Genomic DNA, 17,234 nt, shown 5'->3' with positions numbered 1-17,234 from the left:
TTGTTCCCTTGAACCTTGAAGTCTATGGGCACTGAAGTGTGAAACTTACATGGAGGATGGGGTTGTGTGAGTTAGCGCCATCCCCGTGATTAACCTATTCTGTACACAATGGCACCCAGGGTGCGGAACGCCCCTCCTTTGGTTACCTAGTAACTTCACACTGGTCAACAAGAAGCTGAATAAATTATTATGTTTCGAGAAAGTGCTTGGCTAGCTGACTTGGATCACCTCCTAGATTTTAGGAGAAATAACCATTGCCAAGTTTGAATTTGCTAAACCTTTAGGCTTTGCTGGCAGGAAAGAAGCATTCCCCTCTTGGAGCATATAATGGATACAGAAGATATAGGCTCCGGTAAACTCGGCCAAATATTGAAGCAGATTTGGAGACAGAACCTGATGCTGAAGCAGGCACTCCTGGGCCATGACCACGGTGAAGGGGCCGGTGGGGCCACGTGGACAGCCACAGTGGTCTTTCTGGGTCAAGAGCTCAGTGGGGCCCTTCAGCAGCTCTTGGAGCACACAGCAGGCACACTGCGCTCCACCTGCCAGCAGCTGTGTGTCCTGCTGGACAAGGAGAATCAATGTACCTGGAGACAAGGCGAGTATTTATTTTATTCGTTATTTCTGTAAGAAATGTTGGTTGGGTAGCCACTCTGAGAGGGGTGAAGGGGCATACAAAGAAGGCTAAGGTAGAGTCTCTGTCCCCAAGGGACACACAGCGGAATAGGGGCAGTAAGACTAGACAACCCCCAAAATGCAAGGAAAAATGAAGCCAGTTCCATTAGAAATGTCCAAATAAAATGTGTTAAGGCTACAGAAGCAGGTGAGGTCCCATTTTTAGAGTGAGAATTTGGGAATTTCGCTAAAGAAATGTTATATTTAAACTGAAGCCTAAGGAACAGAAACTGGGAATCTTGAAGGAGCATTCCAGGCAGCCCTTGCCAGTTTGGCTCAGTGAATAGAACATCAGCCTGTGGACCGAGGGTTTGATTCCAGACAGGGGCACGTATCACTGTTGCAGGCTCCTCCTGGGCCCAGGCTCTGATCAGGGCGTGCGCAGGGTGCAACCAATCAATGGTTCCCTCACTGCATGTTTCTCTCTGTCCTTCCCTCTCTCTTCCACTCTCTCTCTCTAAAAAAAAAAAAAAAAAAAAAAAATCAATGGAAAAATATCCTCAGGTGAAAATTAAAAAATAAATACAAATTTTTAAAAAGTACATCATTTTTAATTAAAAAATAAAAGAAAGAAAGAGCATTCCAGGCAGAGATATTATCAGCAGGATCCAAGACTTAGAAGTAAGAAAATACAGGCTTACTTTGAGGCAGAACAAGCCGTTTTTCTACATTGGAATGTGATAATCTATTTTTAGACTTATTTGAGTTTGAACCTTTAGTGAAGAAAGTTGGAAAGGCTAGGGTGGTCTGCGTTATGAAATTGGATTTCCCTGCCCCTTGGTGTTCCAATGTTTGGGAATAGGCCCAGTTCTGGATGCTGAGAAGTATAGTACAGCAGGAATGATGACTATGACCTCAGATAACAATTACTCTAGATCAGAAGACGGAGGCATCATGAAATCCAATGCTACATCATATAGTGTCAAGGCAAGTGGGCAGGTCTTATGACTCAGGAATCTAGGGCCAATAATGTTCAGTCTGAAGGGCAATGGTGGGCATCTGAAAAAATATATCCAAAGATAACTGACCCAGAGACTATCAGCTGGAACTCAGAGCCAGGATTCAAATCTCTGCAGAGAACTCAATGTGCTCCTAGGTGACATATTAAGTTGAATTGTTATTCATAGAAAATGATAAGGACTCAGCTATCAGGACAGATATTCAAAATAAACACGCGATCTCAGTTACAAGACAAAAAACCAGTTGTCAGAACTGGATCCCAAAGTTAAGTCCAGACTAGTAAAACGATGATTTATCTATGATTCTAAAAACACGGAGCTATGGGGTCTTACATATCAGATTGCATACTTCAGAATTGAATTCTGAAGACTGGAGAGTTACTAAGACTGCAAGAAGGCGTCAGGTGAGCCCGCTATGAGGAGAGGAGAAATGAAAAGGAGAATGGTAAGAAATGGGGATCCATGATGAGGGTATACACTAGAGTGAAGAGGCTTGACTTTCTTAATGGTGTTTTAATAGCCACTGCAGCTTCCAATCAGAGAATCAGAATAATTAGAGCTATCCTTTGAAAGACTAATTTGAAAATTGCCAAGGATCACAAGCTCAGCAGGAGAAATAGTGTCAACCTAATCCAGTTCTCATAAAAGCAAACAAAATACTCAATACAGCATCCACACCCACAGAAATAATGCTGCTATGGTATACCTCTACCCAAGTCTCATCTAGAGTGTTGGCTAAATTTTAGGCAAATAATTATAAATGGATAATTGATGGGCTATAGTACATTCAAAGGAGAAAGAATAAGTCTCAAAATCTTACCTAATAAGGCATGGCTAAGGGAGATAGTGACCTCACTTGAACAGTCTATGGGGAGGTTAAAATATATGTCCTCCAATATTCAAAGAATTTTCACAACAAAAAGGATTTGATTTACTACTAGATTAAAAGCAATTTGTCCCTCATTCCTAGATGTGTTAGGAGAATGACAGTTGTACAAATGACTTCTTCAGGAGAGAGATTGGCTTAATGCCCAGTGGGGGCCTTGGTAGGGTTTCTAAGGTTATCTTGCCATAACTCATTACATGTCAGGGGAGAAACATAATTTGGTTTCGTTTTGCATTTCTTTTTATGTGTCTCTCTGTGTGTATGTGTGCGTAGAAATCATTACTTTCATAGACTGCCTCACGAAAATAAATGAATATTTGGGGAGCACTGCTACACTTCTAAAGGAAGAAGGAAAGCAGATGTGTAATTTATGCGGCGTGCGTGATGAATGTACTCCACTGCAGACAATGTCTGCCATTCAGGATATCAAAGCAACAGACATTGCTGCAAGAGGGGAACAAAATGTCATAGAAACAGCCACTGTTTCTCCCACAAGTGGGGAGGAAAGTCATGACACGCACCAGGACGGATTAAAGAAAAATAAAGCACACATGAGTTTGGAATCAGCGGAAAAAGAAAACAACACATCGGTGAATGGAGATGTCACAGGGCAAGAAGAGTCTCAGAACGAAATGTTCCCAGATAATGCAGAAAATGGAGTTTATAAACAAATGGCACACGTGACTGCTGAAGACACGAATGGCAGCAGGGAAGAGACACATGACATCACCCAGACAACAGAAAGAGAAATTCAAGAGAGCTCAGAAAACCAAAGAGAAGAGACTACCACAGACCCAATAACATGCGATACGGCCAATAAATGCACAAATGGTCTTCTTCCCAATGATTCAAAGAGTCTAAAGCAAAAAGACAACATAATGGAAAAGGAGTAAGTAAATGTAACCAATGGGAGAGATGCTTATCTATGCCTATTCATATGTGTTTCTGTAGTTAGCAGTCATAGCATTTATACATGAATAAAATTTTATATTTACATTTAATATCTCCAAAAGATATTGCAAATCAGTAATTCAGTTTAAATTACTTCTATAAAAATTTGTATGGCTGCTATTACTAATATTGTTTGTTTCTTATAGCTTTCAGAGACAAACATGAGACAAACATATTAAATACTTTTTAAAGAAGGAAGAAATTGATGATATGAGAAAGTAGTTAAACTGTATCATTATCCAGAATGGGGACACTTTATAATCACTATTTTTTTCAATTATAATAAGAAAAAAATTAGAAGGCTGCAAAGTGTTCAAAATTTGGGAGAGAATTTCCCAACCTCAGGTTTATTTATTTACATTCCTCAGTAAATTCTCAGGTTTATTTTATCCTATCTAATAAAAGAGTAATATGCAAATTAACCATCACTCCACAACAAAGATGGTGGCTCCCATAGCTGCTGGGCAGGACGCTGGCGGCATCACCCTGGCAATGTGAGCCCAGCAGGCAAGTGGGCACGCAGGCAGCATCCGGTGGGGCCTACTGGGGGGTTGCTGAGGCGACCTGCGAGCAGGCAAGGGGGGCCTGCAGGCAGCACCCAGCAGGGCCTCCTTGCCCATCCCCATGGTGTAGAGCAGGCAGGCCCTGCAGAGAGCAGAGAACCACAGGGAGTGGGCCCAAGCTGTCAGTAGCACATCCCCTGAGGGCTCCCGAATTGGAGAGGGTGCAGGTCGTGCTGAGGGACCTCCCCACCTGCCCTCCCGGGCCTCTAGTTTATAAATAATCATGAATTCTTTGTCAGCAGAGCTCTAGAGGGATCAGGGAAGAGCTTTGGGAGGTTCTTAAACCTGAATGCATATTTTCATACCAATTAAATCTCGTTGGTCCAGAGCTTCCATAAAACTCTCAAAGAAATGGTGACTTCAAAAAGTGTATAAGACTGATCTTTTTTTGTGAAGTATCTCCCCAATACAAGTATGTAATTACCCCTATTTGTTCAAATAAAATACTCACAAGCTATATTGTTTCAGCAAAAATAACACCCTTAGAAGGCAATGTGGAATATGAAAAAATATATATATATCATTGGTTTGTGAGTCAGACAGACTTACATTTTACCTCCTGTTTTATTACAAACTAGTTCTGTGACCCTGGACAATGTGCTTCATTACTGATCCCTCTTTGTAGGAAATTATATCTATTTTCTGGGATTACTCAAATAAGAAAATCATGTGAAGGTCCTAGTCCCATGTTACTTTGCAGAGGTTCACGCTAAGCTAAATGTTAGTGTGTTCTTTTATTTCACCTCAACAACCCTCACTTTCTCCTTCACATGATCAACCTTCACTTGTCCCCTCGCTGCCACCAGGTGTGATGCTCTTTCAGATGCAAGGTACCATTTCAGGACAACACCACAAATGAGTCTGTGATCGCAGGCAAGTCACTCTGCTCACTTTGACTTTAGTCATCTCATTTATCAAATAAGAGGTTGAGCTAGTTTTGCTGTGAGGATGCTATAGGTCTGAAAAATCTTATAAATTCTATAGGTGTTCCAGAAGGACATTCAGTGCATGAAAGACCCCCATGGTTCGAAAGGATTAGCACCCCCGCAAAACAACTGTTGAAGTAGCTGCCCATTGCACTTGAGAAAAACATTAACACTTCAGGATCCTCACATTCAGAAATGACTCAGAGCATCCGCTCATGAGTCATTGCTGCATTACTCCCTCTCACACGCCTTTAGGTGTTTTCTAGTGGCTGGTTTCCTCTTTGTGGCCTACAAACCAATTGTGCTTGGCTTGCATATTTAAGAAGATGACTATTCATTGCAATCTCTCAGGCTACAGAGGCCCACTTGACACATAAAAGATGAGTGTTATTAAAAAAAACACCTACCACAGAATCTGTTGTGATTCCTCTCTGAATAGTTTCTTTTTTTGGGGGGGAAAAAGTCTATTTTTTCTAGTGTAGTTGTCCTCCTATATACAGACTGAAAGGAAAACAAAACTGGAACAAACCCATTGATTATTTTCGAGGCTGGACCTTATCTCTTTGACTAGGGTTAGGGTGAATGAAAGCACTTACAGGTCGCCTCACCTTACTTCATCTGGGGCACAGAAGAGAGTCATTCTTGGAGTCATTCTTCTTGAAGTCATTCTTGAAGGCTGGGTCATTGTATCCTACTAGACAATGTTTCTCATTTTCTGAATTACCATAATCACCATCATCAGAGAATACTTCTACATACCAATGGGCTGGGTAATTTTCTTCTACTTCTATGGGCTCAGGATTATAAATACAAATAAATAACCCTCTCTGCAATTTCAACATATATTTTTAGATGTCTATGTTCAAGTACACTATAAAATTGAAGTTACTAATAACTGAAAAATAGTTAAGACCTGGTAATTCTAAAACTGATTATTTTTAATTAAATTTATTGGGGTGACATTGGTCAACATGAGCATATAGGTTTCAGGTGTGGGTTTCTCTTAAACCTGATTATTAATGTTATATTTTGTATAGCTCCTCTGATTTCTCTAAATATATTTCAATTTTATTTCATTTAATCTTTATACTATTGTGAATGAGGTATTAGTTTCAGTGTGTAAGGAATAAAAATCTCAGGACTTTAGAATGATTTGAGGAAATATGATATTATATTAGAAAGTTTGAGCTTTTGTGTTAAAGGTGAATGGATTAAATTATTGATTCTATAGCTTACCATCAGTGTAATCTTCAGAAAGTTAAAATTTTTAGACCTCACTTTCCTTATCTGTAGAACTAGAGGCCTGGTGCATGGGTTCATGTATGGGTGGGGTCCCTCTTCCTGGCCAGCAATTGGGCCAGTTGGGTCGATGGGGGCCGGTTGGCCACAGGGAGGGACTGTGGGAGGTTGGCCAGCTGCGGGAGGTTGGCTGTGGGAGTGCACTGATCACCAGGGGGCAGCTCCTGCATTGAGCATCTGCCCCCTGATGGTCAGTGCACATCATAGCTACTGGCTGGTTGTCCAGTTGTAAGGGTTGCTTAGGCTTTTATATAGCGAGAGGGTGATGATATACCTACCTGACCTCATAGTGTGAGGATTAAATGAAATAATGTATAGCCTAATACCTAGCCCATAGAAAAAGCTAAAAATTAGCAATTTTAATAGTAATTATTGATGTTTAAGGTCAAACATAGCAAGTGACTGATCTCAAATTTGAATTTGAGTCTATAATACTCTAAACTATTTGGCAAAGGTGATGGTTTAAAGCAAGAGTAACACACATAGTTAAAATACACTTTCTGTTAAAATATGCTTTTGGATTGATTCTTTGAGGATTTTAAATATTCTATTTCTGTTTCTAATTACCTTGATTAGTCATAAATTCACAGTACGTTTGTACCTCTGTCAGTTTTTCTAAAAAATGGAATTAACATCATAAGTTGATCTGATATGTTTAGACAATTCCAACACCAGGTATACATTTACTCCCCCCATAACTTAAGACATACTCAGGTGTTAGTATTGGTTTATCAAGAAGCTTCAGCAATCTTCCAATTCATACTGGGACATGAACAAAGCCGAGGGATGAATCAATCACTTAAATAATAACACCAATGAAAACAGTAACAATAATAATAAGTAACATATGTAATACGATGTTCGAAGTACAGATTAAAAATACTTTTATTGATTTTTAGAGAGAGAGGAAGGGAGAGGGGGAGAGAGAAAGAAACATCTATGTGAGAGTGAAAATTCGATCGGCTGCCTCCAGCACACCCCCCTACTGGGAATCCAAAGGGCAACCTTTCGGTGCTTGGGATGATGCCCAACCAACTGAGCCACATTGGCTAGGGCTAGGCACAACTTTTTAATTACTTAACCTATAGTAGTTCATTTAATCTTCACAGCCTTCCTATGAAATCAGTTATTATTTTAATAACATGCTATAGTTGAGGAAACTGAGGCACAGAGAGTAAATTGTTGAGTATATTGCCCAAGACCACAGCATCAGTAAGTCGGAGAACTGGGATTCACAAAAGAAAATGTGACCCTAGAGCCCAGGCTCTTATATATGTACCCATACAATACATAAATCAAATATTTGCAAAAACTATGTCCTTTCTCACTCCTGCAGGTATCTCGATGTGCTGAGTGATGATAGGGGCCCTCAAGTGTCTTGTTACATCACAGCGCCTTCATACCTTCTACAACACCTAGAATGCCGAATAATTAACAGCATGAGTTCTTTGATAGTGAGTGATAATGAAGAGTTGGTCAGCAATGTCATCACTATTGAGTGCTCAAATATGGAAATGAGAATTCCATTTCCAATATGCATTGCAATTCCATTTACCGCATGTTACAGGGGAAATTACAAAGACATCATGGTGAAAATGTCTGACATAAACCTTCAGTCAAGTTACCTAACCCCAAGTTCCCTGGATGGAATGAGAGGAAATTATAAGGTTGGTAAATCATTGGCTATATCTACACTGTTTAATTCCTTCTCTAAATATTGCTTACACTACCAGATTGTAGTATAGCTATAATTACTCATTAGTAACAAATGGAAGGGCTCAGAGATTTATTCTAGTGCATTCACCTTTTTTTTTTTTTGCCACAAAGAGCAGAAAGAACAGAAATTACACATGCTAGGAGTTAAAATTATAATTTTTCCATGGTACGCTTTATTGTATAATTCTGAGGATCTCTAAAGTCACAAAGATCAAAGAACAGAAATTACTGGCCAAACTGAGGGATGGAGAACTTGGGTCTAGGACACAGCAAATGTTTTTACGTGGTTAACAAAACCAACACCATGGCTTAAGTAACTTCATGTCTTTGTCAGACTAGCTTTAGACTAACATTTTTAAAAATATATATTTTTATTGATTTTAGAAAGGAAGGGAAAGGGAAAGAGAGATAGAAATATTAATGATGAGAGAGAATCATTGATCGGCTGCCTCCTACATGCACCACACTGGGAGTCAAGCCCGCAACCTGGGCATGTGCCCCTACCGGGAACCAAACTGTGACTTCCTGGTTCATAGGTCGACATTCAACCACTTAGCCATGCCAGCCGGGCTTTAGACTAACGTTTTCACTGTGACGGATCTCTGCAAAATTTAAGAATGTTAGAGTCCCCAGATGATAGTAGCTTTATTATTATCAGTCATGGGTTGGAAAATTATGTTAAAATGAACAACTGTGCATGTGTGTGTATGCTGAGATAATTTTTAGTCTATAAATTGTATTTAGTTCATATATGAAGGACAGTATACGTGGTTGTTAGGATGTGGATTGTGTAGGATTCAAATGTGGTTCATATACTTTCTTGCTATGTGAACTTTGGTAAATTATGTAACCTTGCTATGACTCAATTTCTTCATCTGGAAAATGAACAAATAATAACATCTACCTGATAGGGTCATAAGGACAAAATGAAAAACTATTGTACACTTAAAAAGATAAAAGGAAGCCTAAAACACATGCTAGCAGTTAAAAATGATCTTTTTTCCCCCCCCATCGTACACTTTACTGTATAATTCTATGGCCACAAATCCATACATTTTGAAGAAAGAATATTCCCAATTACTAAACTTAGCATAGATTTGATGGGAACAAAAATTTAAGAAACTTCTGTGGGCCAGTGAACTTACTTTGAAACAATTTAAATATTTGTCCTTTTTTTGCTTTATGTAAATTGTCATTATTTGAAGAGGAGGGCAGGGCATAAATGTGAAAACATTCCGTGTATACAAGAAATTCTTTGTAACACATCTCTACTTTTTCTGGGTTGGTCTTTTCTGATTTACAAATAAGGATATACAGTTAAATATGAAAGCTAAGCCTGTTCTCATTATTTACTCCAACTTATGCAACTAATACATGTTATATTTAGTCTAGGAAGCCTGTAAGGATAACAGCTCTTGATTTGGGCTTTTTAATCTTGGCCATTCTGCCTGACATAGAAGCAAAAAGTGCTCAGGTACATGTGGTTTTCACAAAGTAGGTACACAAGATGTTTAGCAAATGAATAATCAGCCCTAACCGGTTTGGCTCAGTGGATAGAGCGTCGGCCTGCAGGCTGAAAAGTCACAGGTTTGATTCTGGTCAAGGGCATGTACCTTGGTTGTGGGCACATCCCCAGTAGGAGGTGTGCAGGAGGCAGATGATTGATGTTTCTCTCTCATCGATGTTTCTAACTCTCTATCCTTCTCTCTTCCTTTCTGTAAAAAAAATCAATAAAATATATTTAAAAAAATGAATAATGAGAGAGAGAGAGAGAGAGAGAGAGAGAGAGAGAGAGAGAGAACACCATTGTCTACTGGAATAAAAGAAAAGCATATACTTTTCTCTTTAGAATATTCTAGTACTAGTTATCTCTATTTTTAGCTCAAGACAATTTAAGCTCTGGATTCCTTCCAAATGTTCATGTGGTTCATATGACATTTAAGAATTCTAACTCCAGAGTCGGATGAACCACCATCAGAGCTCTGTTCATGACACTCCCTTGATCAACAACCCTTCCTGTTGCCTAACATCTGCCAGATGTGCCTGAGATACAGGCCAACTACCACTGGTTCCCAGAACACTTTCTTACCTTTCACCATATTCCCTCCAGCCAATTAGGGACATTCACCATGCCCTGAATTTTCCCAGCGACGGAGTCATGCAGTGATATTGCGAAATATTTTCCTTAGTCAGTTTTCAAATGATAGATTAGTTTGCATTGTGATTGTCCCTGAAATGTTTGTGTGTCTGCCTGATTATCCACTCACACCAGGGCGGAGCCCGGCTGGTGCTCAGGAAAGCATGAATAGATCAAATTGCTTCTAAGTCTTCCTTCTCATTCTAAGCACCGGAGATTATATGAGTAGATAATTCTGTTTTCATTTATGTACAGTTTCTTTTATGTGATAAAAAAGGCTTGAAATTTAAATATCACTATATAAAAATGAAACACAAATGTCATTCTTTGTAGTTAACTGCTCCTACTGTATGGAGGACAGAAGTAGAGAAAATGACTTTACTAAGAGATTGAGTTGTCAGAAGGAAGAATTTGCTGACGGTACCGGTGCTATCATGTGTATGGAAAGTACCCAATGAAATTTCAGTCCTAAAGCAGGGTTGAATCTTCTGGATAAAGGCCAATATTTAAAGTCCATTCTGGTGAACTTAAGGAGGATGGGATTCCAGAAGTAATTAATTGTTAAAAATACTGAATGTGATTGCTCATTGCACATATACATTTTCTCTTTAGGATTTATTTTAAATTAAAAAATAAACTGACATCTTCTCTTTTCTGTTATGTAGCTCAAAACTGAGAAATTCCTGGTTGCCTATGTTCAGTTCTGGGCGAGTACAGGGACAGCATGTAGATTTTTTTCACAGCCACAGAGCATGTAAGAACAGTGCTGTGCTAATGTCGTTGTCCTACTGTCCTTCAATCACACAGGGGACCTGTGCTGAAGTGAAAGTTTACAAGTTGGGTATCTTCTCTGTCGTGTCCTGTTTAAAGAAAGAGTCCTTCACAGTAACAAAGAAAGGCCTCACTCTCAAGCCAAGCATGGATTCGCGGATATCCCTGCATTACCCTCCGGGAGTTTTCGGCTCACCTGTGCTGGTGCAATTAAAGGTAAATATTAATAACTGGTGATTTCCTTCTTATAGAGTGTGTGAGTCATCAAACCTGGTCCTAAAAGATGAAGAAGATCAAAATATTTAATAAAACAGTAAATGAATTCTTCTCTGATACTTTTAACCACCTAACATACAGTGTTTTTAGTAATAAAATGATGATTTGGAACATACTGAATCTCACGGCAAAATGAATCTCCACTTTATTTGAAAGATTTTTTCTAGCTGGTTTTTGTATTTGTTTTGTTTATGACGGTTATGAACAAAAATACATGTTGAGCATGATAGGATTGATGCCAGGCACTGGACATTCATATGATTCAAGATTTCCACCTCAGAAGCAAAAAAGAGGCTAGTCCATTAAAATATTTGTGATTTTGAAAGTCTGGTTATATGTAATTATAAAAAAGTTGTTCTGGGGAAGACTGTTTTAGACTGTTAAAGAATTCAATATATACGAAGGTGAGCAATGCTATATCAGTGCATATTTTAGAAAATGCATTTCTCAGTTTACCCCGAACTTCTGGCCTCAACTCTTCCCCAGGTGCTTCTGTTTCTCCCAGTTGTTACCGCAAAAGGTAAGCGAAGAAGAAAAGTTTTAACTAAAAGATATTATGAATAATTAATTTTATAAATAGTTTTCATAAACTTTGAAATTTTGGAATTATGCTAGCTATTTTATTATTAGCTGAAGCAGCGTTTCCTTATGTGAGAGAAAACACTTAAGTAAATAGTCTTCTGTTTATAGTTTCTAAGGATCACTTGATCTAACAATAGTTTTAATTAGAAATTACGTAAAATGCTTATTTTGTTTTCTAGGTCATTTTGTTGCCTACAATTAAGAGTGTTTCTCAGTTATTTATAAAAAAGGACAGGGAAACTAGATTTCACAAAGACTTTGTAAAAAGGGACTAAATGTTGTGCTTTTTTATAAATTAATGCAGTATTGATTCAGCCAACAATGTATAGAGAGATATATTAAAACTACATTCCTTCAAAGTTTCAGAAAACTGGTTTACAAATATGCTGATACTTTACATCTTTTGCTAATTAAATATAGGAATATATATGTACACAAGGTGTCCCCCCAAATGTATACACACTTTGAATGATTATAAAGTGTTCATTAACATACTAGAGGCCCGGTGCATGAATTTGTGCATGGGTGGGGTCCTGCTGGCCCCCCACTCCAATCGGGGCTGATTGGGCCAGGCTGGCCAGGCTGGAGGGCTGGAGGGGTCGTGGGCCGTTGGCCAGCCGGCCCCATCCCCGGTCGAACTCCCGGTCAAGGGGACAATTTGATTTTAGCCTTTTTTTTATATAGGATAGTTCATTTTCAAAATTTAAAATCATCTACAGAAAGGAATAATTTTTTTGTCTGTGCCTGTTTACAAACTGATGACCGTTCTGGTCCAGGCACTGCTGATAAAGTGAAGTAATGGAATCACAAACATCAGGAATCACTTCACTTGGTATTTGTGTGCCCTCAATTTGTGGGCTGTTGCTGGGTTTGTACCATAAACTTTACCTTTTATGTATCCCCATAAAAAAAAAGTCTAAGGGCACTTTAGGATAAATTTTCTTTGTTCAAAGCTTAGTCTGGCTTCACCCATTATGTCAAATCAGTTAAACCTAAAAAGGAGTGAAAATTGAGTTATCAGCTGTTAGTGTGTATATATTTTTGGGTGGGACAACCTATATATATATATATATTTTTGTTTGTTTATTTGTTTAGATCCAACCAGTTGACCCATCTCTGGTGGCATATTTAAAAACACAGCAAGATACTTCCTACTCCGTACTATCCACCAGCCCTCTGATTCATGTGCAGCACCCATCCACACATCCTTTCCAGAAGCCAGTCATTGTATGCCTACCTTGTTCTTCACACCCTGATAAAAAAAATTTTGGGTCTGAGACAGATCATAATAGAAGAGCCACTACCACAACAAAAACGATGGTTTCTTTATACTTCAACCGGTGAGTTAGATCCTCATATCTCTAACTGACTTGATGGTAAACCAAGAAACATAAATGCTTGAAAAATGTAATCAAATGTCTTGTATTTAAATATCAGCATTAAAATATTATGAAATTTTAAATCTATAATAATAAAAGCATAATATGCTAATTAGACCTGACAGCCAAATGACCTTCTGGACGTCATTCTGGATGTCCTTCCAGACAAGCCACAGCGGTGGGGGCCAAGGCAGAGGTGGTTAGGGGCGATCAGGCAGGCAGGCAAGCAGTTAGGGGTAATCAGGCAGGCAGGCAGAGGCGGTTAGGGGCAATCAGGCAAGGCAGGCAGAGTGGTTAGGGGCAATGAGGCAGGCAGGTGAGTGGTTAGGGGAGATGAGGCAGGCAGGCAGAGTGGTTAGAGGCAATGAGGCAAGCAGTTAGGAGCCAGTAGTCCTGGATTGCGAGAGGGATGTCCGACTGCCGGTTTAGGCCCGATCTCATAGGCTGGGGTGAGGGACCCTCCCTCCTCCTCCCCTGTGCATGAATTTCAGGCACTGGGCCTCTAGTATAGAAATAAAATGTGGATCCATAAAGGGTAATGATTTTATGCTGTAATGGGCCCAACAGTATGCTATACGATACAAAACAGGCAAAATTAATCCTGACTTTCAAAGAATTTGATATGATTAATTACAAAGATGTGGTATGGTGATTTTAATTTCTGTATTTAGGAGTATTCTGTAAATATAGGGAAAAGATTAACTTGACCTTTTCCAACAAATTAAATTTGAGTCTATATTTACCATATAGGTGGTTTCCTTCCTCTCCTGATGTTTATAATTAAACAAAATCCCCACCAATAAGACAAATATATATTGAGCTCCCAGCCAGAAATAAAATTGCAAATGAAATGCTAACACTGAATAAGGTACACTGAATAATAGTACTCCTGATCTAAACTCCTGTCTTTCATTTAATACTTATTTTATCTTCTTAATGAAAAAAGTAGAAAGGAATCTTTCTATTTCCTGGTTCTAAAAAGAATTTTTTTAAAAAAACAGAAGGAGAAACCATTTCAGACATTTAATAGAAATAGCTACTATTAATTGAGAAACTAGTATGTGCCAGGTCCCTTATGTATAGTATCTCATCCAATCTCCTTACCATCTCATCTTTGTTTTATTAGTGAGAAGACTGAGATTAAGCACTTGCACAAACTAGCTATGCCTATGAAGCAGTGCAACCTAGGTGTGGGCCCAGATCGCCCTATTTGTAGTCATGGCTCCAAGTAGCCATTATTTATTTAGTTTAAAGATGCAAGGCTAGAAATGGAGGAGTGGGTCATTGTTCTTTCCCCTGTGTTGGCAATAGTGGAATGCTGGGTTTTGGCTGGGAGAATAAATCAAACTTTTCCTAGTGTTAGATAAGTGAGAGAGAGCATAGAAATATAGGCACAATCCAGTTACACATACTTTCATTACTTGGGATATATATGTGTATAAGCTCCATTTGCCAGAAATATGTATAACACATACTGGTATATATCCCAGTGGCAATTTCATTAACCCATGTACCTATATGTCATAGTAAAGTAAGATTTTAAGCAGATATATCCAGAAACTTCTAATTTAAAATGTATCAGTCTAATAGATTAAGACATTCCCTTTTAAATATTCCCTAAAATACATATATAACATATATTTATCTATTTCAAATATAAGAACTTGTCCATAAAAATTGATTCTGACTAGTAATTTGTTGCTAGAGTATTTATACCATCTGTAGAGTACACAGCAAAGGATTAATAAAAATAATTTGTGACTGACATGTACTTTACATCATAAAACAAAGCAATACCATTTTCCAGAAATATGATAGAAGTAATAGTTTGCCTGTCCCCTATTATCTGATTTCCACATACCAATGAAAATATACATTTATCTCTGCAATACACATATATCATTTTTGGAAGTGATTAGACCAATGTTTCTTTGCCCGTCCTTGGTTATATTTCCATATCCCTCAGGAACAATAGAACAGAATGTAGAGAGAAATTGGAGGTAGCCTGTTGCATTGTCAAAAATGAAATTCCCACAAGCATACGGATAAAGATAGAGGCGATAAGAGCCCTAATAAAAATGCATGCTGAGGGTGGCACCTTTCATACACTCGGTTGATTCAAAGCAGTGGAAATCCAGTTAGCATAGGTAAGAGAAGGCTACACATCGGTCCAGAGGAATTATACTCAGTAAAAATGACTAAACACCGAAAATTGGTTTAAAAATTATGCACATGGATCTGCCATCCAAATCTGAGAAAGAGATTCAAATGGCTATTGAATTGAAAGTGAGTAGACAAATACTCATCCAAAGATAAAAACACAAAATCCTACTTGCTGTCTTAAGAGAAAAAAAAAAAATACCAATCAATACCAAGATTTTAAAAGAAGAACAAAACAAACAAACAAAAACAGAAACGAAGAAAAAGCATCATCCTGGCTTTCACAGAGCGAGAATTATAGTTACCTGAAGAATACCAGAGAATTCTATTTTGTACGTTTAGTAGTATCCAGGAAGCAAAATTTCCAAGAAACAGACATCGGAATAGACCAGGAGTAGATGAAAGGACAACAGGATGAAATATAAGATAATATTGAATGTAAACTATAATTAAAAATAAAATAAAAAAGAAAGAACAACAGGCTGAGATACAAAGATGATAAACTGAGATGAAAAGGGGCAAAGTATGATAAGAAATCATTTGAAGTGATGTAACCTAATAATTAAAGGTACAATCAAAGAAGATATCCAAGCAGCCACAAAAGGATTAATCAAAGGATTAATCAGTTTTCTGATTCTGATTAAAACCTTGAGTCAGAAAGTACTGAATGATTACTAGGCAAAATTTATGAAAAAGAAAAGACATAACATGGAAAACTGAAATGCCTGTTTAAATAAAATATAATTCTATCAGCATCCATTCAGCAGAGACACTTAATGAAAGAAGGCATAAAATCAGTGTAGCCTCAGCCTCATTCATTGTCACACTAAAAACCAAGGGGAAAAAACGGAATAAAATTTTCAAAATTTTGAAGGGAAGATGTGGAATCAGGGTTTTCACCAACAAAGGAGTTTTTCCCTTTTTTAAAATATAAGGGCTCATAATAATGTACTACTCACATATTCTTAACAAAATAAATAAATAAAATTAATGAACTGACTTGATTAAGTAAAATGTAAGAGATTTTTTTTAAAAAATCTGGTATTGAATATAAAGCTAAAAGCAAAGTGAAAAAGAAAAAAGGAAAAGTTCTTATAGTAAAGAGATAACAAAGAAAAAAAGAAAGTAGCACAGTGACATTAAAAAGTTGATGTAAATACAATAATCAATTATATTAAATAAATATAAATGGGTAAAATATAATATCTTAATCTTTAATATTTTATATGTTGCATTTGGGGTAATTTTTGTAGATTGATCATATATATTACCAACTTTCTCATCAGTTGTTTAAACTGTTCATTTCAATCACTATAATCCTCATTTAAAAAGACTGGCTAAATTTAAAAAAGCTTTCTTTTCCAAGCTCCTCTTTTTCTTTTTCATTACACTTTCTATGTATTCCTTTAAAACTTTAGTCATTGTAAACATATTCATTTTGTGATCTCACTCAGATTATTCTATCACCTATTAGCATAATGATTCCTATCATGTCTATTAGCATGCTATAATCTAGTACATTATCTCTCATACTAATTTCATTCTCTTGCCCTTAGAAATTCCTTTCTAAATATTGGTTATAATTTTTAATCAGATCAAATTTTCTTCTTCCTTTCCCTTCCACTGGGAGCAGTTTTTATGTGCTTCTTTGTTGTTGCTTTCTTGCACCAATGTTCAGAGATGTAGGTTGTTTTTGTAGTTTCTCATTTCATGGTCAATGCTGCCCTTTTGGGATTCCAGCATTATGACTTAGTTCCAGCTAACAGCTGGAGCCTGTATCTAATGTGCCTCAATATATGTTAAGCATCAGCCCCCACACACCTGGTTGTTGTGGAGGGGGAGGCTGACCAGGGTGGGAATATCAATAGAATCACTTCCCTGGGGAGATAAGAGCATTCTAGCATTTTCAGATTCTTTTTACTTGTTTTCATATCTAGGATATTCCCCCCACCAA

The 17,234-nt window shown here is 37.7% G+C and overlaps 1 protein-coding gene across 1 annotated transcript in view; it reads left to right on the top strand.

Moving 5' to 3' along the window:
- Nucleotides 1-327: 327 nt before the first annotated feature.
- Nucleotides 328-17,234, top strand: part of DTHD1 (death domain containing 1) — a gene marked incomplete at its 5' end in the record, with an annotated part of 57,511 nt that continues 40,604 nt past the window's right edge. The window contains 5 exons of the mRNA XM_081100027.1: nt 328-598; nt 2,794-3,409; nt 7,596-7,926; nt 10,920-11,099; nt 12,837-13,081. Of these exons, the coding sequence (XP_080956153.1) occupies nt 328-598; nt 2,794-3,409; nt 7,596-7,926; nt 10,920-11,099; nt 12,837-13,081 (1,643 nt within the window). The remainder of the gene's footprint in view (nt 599-2,793; nt 3,410-7,595; nt 7,927-10,919; nt 11,100-12,836; nt 13,082-17,234) is intronic.

This window comes from Myotis nattereri (assembly GCF_964212035.1).
Source record: "Myotis nattereri genome assembly, chromosome: 1".
Lineage (NCBI taxonomy): Eukaryota > Metazoa > Chordata > Mammalia > Chiroptera > Vespertilionidae > Myotis > Myotis nattereri.
The sequence above is the reverse complement of the archived record's forward strand: the minus strand, read 5'-3'. Positions and strand labels throughout refer to the sequence as shown.